This window comes from Cariama cristata, unplaced genomic scaffold (assembly GCF_000690535.1).
Source record: "Cariama cristata isolate BGI_N322 unplaced genomic scaffold, ASM69053v1 scaffold7568, whole genome shotgun sequence".
NCBI classification, from domain to species: domain Eukaryota; kingdom Metazoa; phylum Chordata; class Aves; order Cariamiformes; family Cariamidae; genus Cariama; species Cariama cristata.
In genome coordinates, this window is record NW_009630568.1 from 28,076 (window position 1) to 40,820 (window position 12,745).

Consider the following 12,745-nt stretch of genomic DNA (forward strand, 5'->3'; position numbering starts at 1 on the left):
TACAGCAACCTCTACAGAATGCTTTTAGGATGCTTTCCAGGCTTTCAACTTGGAAAGTGTTTGATAATTTGTTCAGCTGATGTAAGCCAGTTGTGATTTGCAAAACAGGTAATCAGAAAAAAGGTCACCAGACCTTTCTGTAATTGTAGGTGTAAGTGCCCTGTGTACTCACTCTGTCTTGCTTGCATTTAGATTATTACAGAAAGAACCAAGCCTAGGATGCACGAGTTCCAGTCTGAGGTGTTTATGATCATCGGGGGCTGTACAAAAGATGAGAAGTTTGTAGCAGAAGTGACTTGCCTGGATCCTTTGAGGCGAAGCCGCCTGGAAGTAGCAAAATTACCAATCACAGAGCAGGAGACAGAGAATGAGAATAAAAAATGGGTGGAGTTTGCATGCATTACCCTAAAAAATGAAGTCTACATATCGGGTAAGGAACAAGACATGAGTGGAGTGGAAGAGGGGAGCAGTGTGTTCTAACAATTATTTCCAGCTTTTATCGAGAGCATGCTTGAGGCAGCTTTAGGAGAATTCAGCACTACAGGTACTCCTAATGCTTTGGCTTTGAACAGGCTCCAGAGGAGCGCTGTATGTGTGAGGACAATGCCTAGCCCTGGTTTTAGCACAGGATTCCTTTTCAAACAGTATTTATTTATATGCATGGCTACTTGTGTGCGGCACCCTAAATACTCAGTGACTGTGGTCATGGAAGGACCTCTGAGACCAGTTTATCAAACTTAAAATGGAGAATAATTGCTCCAGCATCTTCTTGTAACAAGTCCATTTGTAGCTCCACATGCATAAGCAAAATCCTGCCAGAATCTGACTCATTCTGCAAGAACCTGCAGGGAACTGTCACCACTGTTTGGTTGCTACCTGAAAACTGCGCTTTCAGGAGCACTTCAGCAGCCATCAGACAGGACTCTACAAGTGCCCACTTGCTAATGGCAATACTGTCAAAGCCAGATGAAACCCAACTGTCCAGACACACAGCATGGGTCTGAACATCCCATTTGCAGGCCCTCATCCTGAGAGCTTCAGGAGGCATATTTAACTTCCCACGCAAATACAGTGGAGCTCCGTGTAGGGGTTTGATCCTGGAGCTATGGAGTTTTTACTTTGACAATCAAAAAGGTTAAACTTGAGCTTGCTAGTCAGTTTGACAGCTGTTTTTGATGGCCTGTCAAAACCAAGTTTGATGTCCTCATTCTGCTTTCCAGAGGAAAAGTGACAGCAAGCTTTTAATCACTGTCACGTTACAGACCATGACACAGAGCAGTGCCTCCATGGGTAGGATACTTCTTCCTGCAAATTCATCCACCAAATTCTGTGCTCACTTTAAAAAAGAGAGTAGAAAGGAGGAGGGAGGGCCAAAGTGTGAATGCTTTGCTTAAGTATGAATAGCAGTCCCTTGACTTTATTCAAATATCTTCCATGCATTCTTTCTTTTGGGAATCCATATTTTGATTACCTTTTTCCAATTTAAAGTTTATGAAATCTTTATCCTGGGATAAGAATTAGTTTACTCCTTCCCTAGACAAATAAAGGAGGTTTTTCCTTTCAGCCCACCATAGGGAGTTTCTTTTTATGCTGGCAGCAGACCCTCTGTTCAAAGTTAGCTATAGAGGGGAACCTAAGTCAAACAGCCCAACTAGGGAACACCCCTCACACCTTCATACCCTTGAGCTGAGAGGTCTCTTTTCCATTTGCCTTAAATCTGTTACCCTTTCCTCTTTTTCAAGGTCATAGGCTTTTTGCTTCCTTTTATTCCTGACATCTTTTCCAGTGTCTCTTCTCCACTTTTTGTAATGGTCTATCAAGGCTACCTCCAGGCCAGGCTAACACCTTCCCTGCTATGGTGAGTCTAAGCTGGCTTTCCTCTTGCTGCTGTTCTCACAGATGCTCTTTTTTCCTTCTCTCCTTAATTTCCAATCTTTGACTCCCTCTCTCCATTCCCTCTTAGCCTTTCTTCTATCTCCTTTTCACCCTTCCCACCCAAATAAAAGGCTGAGTGGACCAAAGTCATTGGTAGTTTCTTCCCAGCTAAACCAAATTGTTAGTGTCTCGCTCCTAATTAAATACCTGCCTCTTCCTGCATGTCCTTCTACTCTTGTTTGCCTTTTTTTAGCTGCTGTGACTTGGTTCTTTTCTAACTTGACTTGCATCTTTCCTAACTTGATCTCCCCTCCCATGTGCTCATTTCCCTTGGTACCTTGGTACAGTTTGGAGTCTTCCCTGCTCTTTTAGCATCTGAACAACAGGAAAGTCCTTTGCACAAGATTACGCTAACTTTTAGATCACCATTTCCCCAAACAGTTTAAAATGCTTTGACTTGATGGATTGAAACACTACATTTGTAGTGTAACTAAAAATGACATGAATTATCACTCATCATTCTGTTACTTTTACTAATTTAGTTACAATTTTTCCTCATATTAGAAAGAACTGTGGTCTAGAGAAAGAACAGAAACAAAATAAACCTCCAGTTCCTGCAAAGATCTCTCCCTGCCCCCTGATGTACAGCAAATTCACCCGCCACATCCAGCTCAGGCTCCTACCAGAGTTTTCAATCTGTGCAGGAAAGAACAAGCTCATGTAAAAGGGAAATGTCAAGGGAGGGTAAGGGGAACACCTGCAGTCTCTCAGCCCCATTGTAACCATGAATGCTGCATTCAGGCCCTTCAGCCACTTCAGCTATTTGAGTGCAAATAAAATTCAACACATACATGTGAAAAATACGGAGACAAAAGCATTACAAACGACTCTTTCTGGCATGCTAATTATCTCCTATTCAATCTGCTATTTGGCCCAGAGATGAGCTCCATCAGTTTGCAGTGATCTGGCTGCAGTACAGAATACCAACGAAGGCAGACATTTTCTCAATGGAATATGAATTCTCTTTTCAGTATATTCACCAGTGAAGCAAATGTTCAGTCAGGTTGCAGATAATGGAATAAGCTACTAGGTCTGTAAATGTGGTTTCTGGCTTAACTAGATCCATTCATATTGCAGTTACACCCCAAATTACAGGGAAACAAAAGTGCTTGTTTAAAACACTGCTCTCTGCTTTAGCATGAGCAAAGATTCACTTGCAAGTCAGCTTTAGGATGAGTTTGCAGGGTCCAGTTCTGATCTTCAATCTATAACTATGAAGCAAATCCAAGTCGGTAGAGAAAGACCAGAAGGAGAGGTACAAAAACGAGATCCCAGCCATATGGTCCCAAGGTTGAATAGTAAAACTTCTAACGTGTCGTACAGGACTACTGTTGATAGGAGTTCAGAGTCAGGTCTTTTGTTTTATGATGTAAACCACTAGGCTAGCTGACTGGATCTACCCTGCACAAACTGGCAGTTCCCCAGTGCAGGTCTGTCTTCGAGGGCTTTGGTACTACCAGCTGCAGCATCCTTCACTATCTTATTTAAATCACATTTCTTTATTTGTCACTTCGCAGCATTCTGCAAAGCCCTGGTGGTGCACAAAAATTGCCGGCATCTCATCCTGCTGTGTGTGGTTGGTCATTCACTAGGTATTAAAATGAAAGTGGTTGTGGTCTGGTAAAGTGAGGAACAGTGCTTTATCTTTACTGAATATTTGGTTGTAGAAATTATTCAGAGTTTCCTTCACTATTAAGTAACTAAATGCAGAAATTTTCTTCTGGTATAACAAGGCTAGGCCATTGGTGTAGGTAATTAAGAAGCCAACAATAAGTGCCAATGATTTATTGTCTATTGTGAGAGAACAATTTCAAATTTAAACATATCAGAGGTTTTGAGTAAATGCAAGCTGTGCTATCATATTTACATGTGTTATGTACACTGCAGGTGGCAAAGAAACAAAGCATGATGTCTGGAAATACAATGCCTCCATCAACAAATGGATACAAATTGAGTACCTAAATATTGGGCGATGGAGGCATAAAATGGCCGTGTTGGGTGGCAAAGTATATGTCATTGGTGGGTTCGATGGCATGCAGAGAATCAACAGCATGGAAGCATATGATCCCTTTCATAACTGCTGGTCAGAGGTAAGATGCTGCGTCACGTAACATTTTACTCATTTGGAACATTTTAATCAGAAAATGCTAGGGCTTTGAATCATACAAATGAACAAGACAGGATCTAGTTTAATTCTTTTAAGTATTTCTGGTCTGTAAAAACCCTAAATATTTTTTCTATAGAAATGTATGTCCTTCAGAAAGTAAAAATCACAGGATTGCTTGCCAGTCACTGCCTGTGGGACATCTAATGCCTAACTTTCCTTTTCTTAGTTGGCTTTTAAAGCTAGTAGTCCATAAATCAATGAGTAAGAACATAGTATACATGAACCAGAGCACAGGCTGAAAACTACTGTTCTGATACATAATATATGTATAATGTGACTATCAACCTATGCATTATATACAGCATGGGCTATACATATAAGTTGAAAGTAAAGTTTTCAAGGTAAACAGGATGGAAAAAACCATTTCTACTAGCTGTACTTCAAGCAATGAGAGCAGAGTATTAGGCAGCCAATTAATCCACGAAAGTAATGAGATCAGGCATCATAATGCCAGACACAAACCCTAGTTTTTAGATGACACAAAGCAATGTGGAGGAATCTAACAATCACAGTTTCAAGTAGAAAGATCAGTATGAACAAGTTTCTTATGTTTTTTTCAACATACATAAGTACGTAAACAAGATTTTGGGCATTTCTGACATTGCCTAGCTTTTGAATTATTGATAATGTAATTTCAATAACAGCATTTGAACAGAGCATATTTTTATTACGGGTTTTGTAGTCCTAAGAAAAAGCAGAAGCATACTTCTCCCTTATCCCCAGAAATGTCATCTTCTGAACCCTATTGGTCATCTTAAAAGGGATATGTGACTTAAAATTCAGCAGGCTCCCACCCTGTAGGCATCAGTCTGACTACTTCAGATGGTTACTAATGATTTTTTATGGTCACACAGGCTGCTCCCCTCATGGTCAATGTAAGCTCCTTTGCAGCAGCGAGCTACAAGAAGAAACTCTACGTTATTGGGGGAGGACCCAACGGGAAGCTGGCAACTGACAAGACTCAGTGCTATGATCCTGCAACCAACACATGGAGCCTGAAAGCTGCCATGCCAGTAGAAGCCAAATGCATCAACGCCGCAAGTTTCCGTGATCACATCTATGTTGTGGGTAAGTGAAGCATTCATGGTTCTTCTTGTTTAGACACAGCAGGGCTTGTTTCTGTGTGTTAGTTTTACCCACAAACTCTGTGGAGTATAATCAAATGGTCAGATGGCCCTTCCCATTGAGCTTAGTGAGGGATGAGAATCCAGTACATTCACAGTAGTGAAGAGTCACCAAGTCAAACTCCCTGTTAGCCTTGTAGGTATCTTGGGAAGCTGGAGCTAGCCCAGAGACAACTTAAAGCCATCCAAAGGTGGGTTCATAGTGGCAAGGACATGACCTCATGGCTACATCATGTCCCCTCTCCTCTCCAGGGGCACCACACAGCCCACTGCATACAGGATTTATGTAGGGATACGAGTGCTAGGAGCAGGTCATGGGAGCAGAGCCACTGATACCCAAAGACCCAGACCTCTTCACTAGATCACACTTGGGGTTAATTCAGTCAATTGCCAGAACTGGAAGCAAAGTTGGAAGAACAAGAGTTTAATGGTGGTGAGCTGAACTGTGGAGGGAGGAGGGAGCCTGCACACATCTCCAGATGGTGCTGGAAAAACCAAAAGAAGGAAAGAGGAACATTTGTTTCTAAAACAGGAACTCTGAAAAGTTCCCCCTCCCTCTCTCAGCCTTGGTGCAGAAAGTTTCTCACTTGCAGTATGATCAATGTGGTGCTGAGGGCTGGCACAGAGCCAGAGTTTCACCAAATAGTAGATGGTGTTTTGAAGGTAGACTTATAACGTGCATGTGCACACACACACACACATATGTATATATGTGCATGCACCTTGTGTGTATGTAAATACTTCGTGCTTCTCCTCAGCATAGGGATTGACCTCACTCTTTTTGTAGGGGATGACAAACAGAAAAAGAAGGCATGACTTATGGGCTAGCTGATACAACTCCTGATAAAAATTGACACAATACTCCGGTTACATTCATTCAGCATCTTTCAGACAGGAATATCCACCAGTAAACCTATTGTTTACCTATCTGAGAAACAAATCTAGTTCAATCGGATAGAAATCAGCCCCACCTGAAGTTTAAAAGATAAAAGAGCATTTGGTTACTGCATCCAAAGCAATCAAATTACCCAGACTGATGAATTACCAACTGCCAGGTGAATCACTACAGCTAACAACATGTATGTTTTCAGTCTGCTCCAACTGGGAAGTAAAACTTGTTTAAGTCACCTCACAATGACTTGATCATCCCTCAAGTACTGGACTAGTATTGCCAAAGCCAGCATTTATTATAACTGTGATAGATAAATGCTCACTTTGCCAGCAGGTAGGATCCCAGGCGTTGTTGCACCTCATCAATAAGACCATGGCTTCAAGGTTTCCCCAGCCCTATTCTATATAGCTGCTATAGAAGACACATCCGGTCCCTGCAAATTTCAGAATAAGAACCATTTGGCTGTTGGCACTCTCAGGAGCCAATATATTTCCATAGCCTTTCTTGAGTATTGAGGAATTGGCCATTTTTTCAAGAGAAAAGGACACTGCAAAATTGGAAAAGGTGCATGAAAGGTTTCAAGAATGACTGCAGATTTGAGAAACATGGAGAAACTGAAGGAGACTGTCTGTTTGGTGTACCCATAAAAAGATTATTGGTTCAGTCTGACAAACCCCTAAACGAGGAAGGGACTTTTGAAAACAACTAGCTCCAGGCAGAAGGAGGTTTGATGGACAGATGAACATTGAAGTTGGAGGAGTTGGTGAAAAAATCATGTACCCATTTCTAATAGTGGCAGCTTACCACACCTAGTCCTTCATGATCTGAGCTCTTTTAAACAACATTATATTTTTGTAAAGTTGTGTCCTTAGCTGAAGCAGCAGGTAGGGGAAAGGTCTTTGCTGAGTGCACTGTGGTCACACTGCATGACCGCAGCAGTTTGTTTTGGCCTTAAATTCCACAACTTTATGAACAACAAGTGGCCTTCTGCGGATCTGGCTTTCAAAACAATAAGGTATCCTGTGACCTTGTTTTTTCTTAGCTTTGGGGCATAAATCATTCTTACGAATGTCAGGACTGGAGCCTTGTTGAAGTGGGTGTTTTAAGAAAAATCTCTTACTGGAATGGCCAGTGCAAACTGCTATCCATTTCCTCTGCAGGTGGGGCAATGAAAGCACTCTACTCCTACAGCCCCCAAGAAGACACATGGTGCCTGGTGACTCAGTTCACCCACGAGAGAGCCAGTTGTGGGATTTCTCCTTGCAACAACAAGCTGTTTATCACCGGGGGCCGAGATGAAAAGAACGAAGTCATTGCGACAGTGCTGTGCTGGGACCCTGAAACTCAGAAGCTGACAGAAGAGTGTGTCCTGCCTCGGGGGGTGTCTCATCACGGCAGTGTTACCCTCAGGAAGTCTTACACGCACATCCGTAGGATTGTGCCTGGGGCAGTTTCTGTCTGACCGCAGGAGAGCTGCCAAGAAACCCAATACCTCCGCGCCCCTGTGGCACAGACTGCAGTGATGATGCTTTTTAGCTGCAGGTAGCAATGGATGGAAATACCACCACTGGGGTCCTCTGGGGAGTATCTGTATATATGCTCAGTCCTTGCATTTCCTCTGTACAGTATATCCTTAAATTATCTTAATTCCTTCCCTCCACAGAAAAACAAAGGGGCCAGCTGTAGTTTACTCTTGCCAACACAATACCTTCAATCAGGCAAAGAAATGTGATGTGTAGGTGGGAAATTTACTTCCCAGCTATATCAGCCCTGAAACGTGCTTGAACTGGCTCAGCCTGGTCCTGAAGTTTGTTCAACTATTTATTGTGCTAAGTTGGATTTGCAGCACCTACTAGTGAGAAAGAAAAGATGCTTTTTGGAATGAACGATTTGTAACTTTGGTGAAACGTAAAGTCATTTCCTCCAAAGCTGTGCTTTTATCCAGTGGTCGGCACATTAGATTAAGTTAAAACTGGTTTGTTTGTTTGTTTGTTTGCTTGAAGACACTTTGTTAGTTTTTCAGTTCTGCGTGACCAAAATATCCATCTCAATTTGCAAACCTTGCTGTCATCCCTAAGAAAGAGACTGCACAGGCTGCAAATAGAAATGAACGCTAATCTGGTTCCACTGAACGTTCATTGTAGCTGTTTTCTAATAAAGCAGACCAAAACCCTACTTTCCCTTTTGTTCTGTTCGAGGAGGGGCTTTTACTGTTCTGCCTGAAAGGGTTTTTCCCCCGCTGTCGCTGCAGAGCAGGGGAGTACCGGTGCCTCCATCCCCACTGGGTGGCAGCCCTCTCCCAGGAGTTTTCCCACGGGTTGTGATTTCCTGGAATGCAAACGGACAGGACGGTCTGCTGGAGAGACAAACAGTTCCAGGTACTGTTCCCAGCCTGGTTCCCGGGACCATCACATGCTGTACCAGAAGGGGCAAATGTTCAGGAGGCCAGGAGGGCCCGAGTCTCGAATCTCAGCATCTGGGTCAGTTGTAGAGAAAGAAAAACAAACATTGAAGAGGTCATGCCTGGGACGCTCTTGGCCAAAGGCTGGGAACATATTCCTGTCCCTCCTCCCCTGTCTAGTTGCTGGAAAGAGCCAACTCACCATTAAATCAAGAGAGGAAACACTGTGCAAAACAAATCTGTCCAAGCACAGAGCAGTGACTCCCGCCAGCCTCTCTCCCTCCCTGCAATGTCTCCTTCTGCCTTAATACAGTATTAAAAGTAATATCTCTCTCATGTTGGGCTGAGAAAAAAAGGTGGGTTCCTGAATTTCAGCCCACTAATGCCAGCGCTCAGCGGTATGGCAGGGCCCGCAGACTGTGCTGGTCAGTCTGCTGCAACCGTGCAGGCTGTGCAGGGCAGGTGCAGCCCGTGGGGTAGGTGTGTGCCCCCCAACATCTCCACTGTGTCCTTCCCTCAGAAAGACTGCAAGAAATCCTGTCCCTCCTGCAGTTTGCCCGATGCCTTGAAATTCACTTCTGTAATTCCAGCCAATCCTCACATTTTCTTACTCTGATTTTCCCACAGTCCTTCCATTTTCAACTATTTTTTAAATTGGTTCCCTTCCTTCTTTATGTTCCTGTTATTCTGCAGGGTGCAGCACTCCTCACGCTTTCGTGCTGGCCCAGACTGTCCCATCCCGCTCTACTTTTCAGAGGGTACGAAGAAATGCCGTCTAAAAAGAGCATTTTATTTCAAAAGGTTTTTGTGAAGAACAGTTACCACCTTTGACTTGGCTAGCGGTACTGGCTGGTCTACAGGGACAGAGAAGGTGGATGAATGGGGGGTGGGGGGATCTCCCTTTCCTCTTGAGGAGCTGCATTTCTGTATGTTTACCTGTTCCCAAAACTAATGATAGTGGCTGCTGAAGCTGACCAGTTCTTCCTACTGGGAATCATCCTAAAACCCAGTAGCCCTCAGGAGCTGGTTGCTCATTTTCTCCCCACGATGTCAGTAGCAAAACCTGTAATTTTTCTTGAGAAAAAAAATCCACCGAATTGGAAAAAATTTGAGTAAACAAACTTCCAAATACAAATTCTCAAGGCTACATATCAGAGACAGAAAACAGCCTCTTGTCTCTCCTGTGGCAGTTCCCCAGCCACACCTGCAGACCTTGGGCAAGCACAAACCAGACCATCCCTCGCTGACAAACACGAGACAGCAGAACCACAGCTTGGCTCCTTTCCCTCTCCTAACTCATGAGAGTCTCTTAAAAATTCTGATGTTTTAGAGTTGTTTTTATTTGCCCCTCTGCTCTTTGTACCTTTCAGATTCATGTTGCAATCTGAAGGACTAGAAGCATATTGAAAAACCAAACCATTCAGGATCACTGGTTTTATGAAGATGCCAAAAATCACTTTGTGAAAAAATACAAAGAAAAAAATAGCTTGTGAAAAATGGCAAGAACTAGCAGTGTGCCCTCAGTTACCCGCAGTGAGGTGGGGATGGAGACAGGAGACAACAGAAATCAAGTTTCAAGGAAACTTGTAATTTCCTTTTCCTATCATGAGCTCTCTCTTATGTGTCTTACATACCCACCTCCTGCAGGGAATGGCCACAATCACAGCTTCTGTCCAAAGGACATGCAGTACCTCGGTGTACAAAACCAGCGACTATCGAAGCAACAAGCAGACAACTTGCTGTGGGAGCTGCGGGACCTGGCTCGGGGCAGCCGGTGCTATTCCCCAGCACTGGGGTGCAGCCCCAGGGTTCTCGTGGCTGCCTTGAGTGCAACCAGGCAAATGCCAGTTTCCTTCTGACCCGTTACGATATTAAACTTCCCTTAGAAAATGACACAGCCGGCTGATGGAGCAGGAGTAGACACTCTAATATTAATTACTAAAACTGCAGGAGGTTAATTAGTTTTACTGAATAATTACTCAAATTGTTGCAAATGAACTAAGCCCCAAATCCAAAGCTGTGTGCTTGTTTACCTGTTCGGAGATTCTCGGTATCTTGTGGCACTGAAACTGATCTCATTTGAGGCACAGACCTAACTGCAGATGTAATTATTTCTCCAGTGTCGTATGGCACAGCCCCAGCCCCTGGAATGCAGGTCTGACTCCTTTCAGTCTGCAGGTTACAGACAGCAGTCAACTGCACTGTAAATCCAACTGAGAGGGGGAAGAGAGCAGTGGTAAGCGAAGTGACAATGTTGGCACAAGAAAAGAGGGGAAAAACTGACCAGGAATATATTTAGGCTATAAATTAGAATACCTTCAGTGATTCATGCTATTGCAATTCATTAAAGGATTACTGCCCCCAGCTGCCAAATCACATGTTAAAGTCAACTGGTCTCCATTTCACTTTAAATTAAAATGCTGGGCAGGCACAGTGACATCCAAGAAGTTCATGTATGTGACCTGGGAGAGGTTGATAGCTGGGCTCTGGTAAATAGTCTCAGTTTGAATTTCCAGAGCTTATGGGGACACGTCCTTACAAGGTTGCTAATCACTAGAGCCATGAGGTTCTGGCAAATAAAGAAGCCTAACAATCTTTAAAACAAAACTCAAGACATTTATGAAAAGAATTATAGGAACCTAGTGCTTGTGACTCCTTTGGTCCTACTCAGATAGATTGGGGAAATCCCCAAAGGCAAATGATTCAGGTGTATGTTGTGTTTCTGCTATGTGTGCTGTAACATACCACTTTTGTACCAAACAGCACAGTAACATTCCATAGGAAGAAGTTGTCTACGAGCAGCCACTTAAGAAAAACTTGCCTATCTAATGTTAAACCACATTAAAGTGGATTAATAAAATATCATCAACTTGCAATGTGCAGATGACCTCTTCAGAATTTCATTCAACTTAACCAATTTCAGTTCAACTAAAATCGTTTCTAGGCAAACATCCATTTTAGGGAACAATTTCAAGGACATGAACAAGATTATTTTATTCATCTTTCTTAGAAGGTCACTTCCACAAAGCAGTGTTTTGTTTGCCTGTTCCTTATGATATCACTGTAGACAGATTTCATACATACATAAGCTTGCCACGACCACCAATTCACTTCCTCCATCTTTCAGTGTCCTTCTTTATGCTACCAAACTTGTAGTTGTCTCTAAATATATCCAGGGGATCTGTATGTAAGAAAGAGTTACAGAATTGGCAATATAATCCTACCTGAATCTGTCCTGGAGATTAACTTCATAATTGACAGAGGTTAGCAGGAAGGTCAAGTACTATTAACCTGCAGCTACTCAAAGTCACCTATGGCTGTATATAGAACTACCACACTTTATACTATTTACACAGTTACCTTTACTACTTTGCATGAAAATTTACAACATAGGTAAACTTCAGGTAATGAAGCTTGAAAGAACTTTGCATGGACAAAACAACCTGTAAGTTATCAGCATCTTTGTCACTGGGCATTGGCATAAAGATCTGGCCCAGGATACGAGTGGCCAGGGGAGTTACGAGTACCTCTTCCATTCTTGATCGTACTGCATGCTAAAGGGATTTAGCAGAAAGCATCTGATTTAGTATACAGACATTTTCCCTATCCTTCCTAGTGTTATGGAAGAGATCTGTTATAGGCTGAATATTAAGTCTTTATACAAACATAGCTTGTGTGACAGACGTCTACGGTATATTCATCTTGGAGAAAAATAAAAGCAGCCAGTAAAAAGTAACTTCTCAGTCCTAATTTTTTTATTGAAGCAGATTGAGAAGAAATGTGTTTTTCTTCTGGAAAACAAAGCAATTGCTCAGGAACTTAATGCTCTTTGGGTCAAAATAGGGGAAGCACAGAACCATGGTTAAAGCAATATTACAGTTTATTTGCTTGCAACAACTTTACCTTAGAGATGCTCTTACACAAGAAGTATCTCTTAACAGCAAAGCCTCTAAGATGTCCCTGTTCATTCCCACCTCCGAACTGGCATTTGTTACCCTCCTCAATTGTGCTGACAGAGCTGTTTGCAGAACACCCTATAAAATAGATCGCTGGGATAACTTCAGTTAAAATGCAAACACCACCACTTCTCTTTGGAAGGGTATTTTTAACCTGCAACCCCAGAAGCAGCTGTATCGGCAAACTGGAGAGAGCAGACACTGCAATGTGAGGAGAGTAACAAGCAGTTTGGGAATGAGGACAGAAAGAGATCAGAAGGAACAGTTCCA

The 12,745-nt window shown here is 42.8% G+C and overlaps 1 protein-coding gene across 1 annotated transcript in view; it reads left to right on the top strand.

The window, feature by feature from the left end:
• KLHL6 (kelch-like family member 6) overlaps positions 1–8,289 on the top strand; it is a 22,130-nt gene extending 13,841 nt beyond the window's left edge. The window contains exons 4-7 of the mRNA XM_009705585.1: positions 193–430; positions 3,823–4,025; positions 4,957–5,170; positions 7,279–8,289. Coding sequence (XP_009703887.1) covers positions 193–430; positions 3,823–4,025; positions 4,957–5,170; positions 7,279–7,580 — 957 coding nt within the window. The 3' untranslated portion in view covers positions 7,581–8,289. The remainder of the gene's footprint in view (positions 1–192; positions 431–3,822; positions 4,026–4,956; positions 5,171–7,278) is intronic.
• Positions 8,290–12,745: the final 4,456 nt, after the last annotated feature.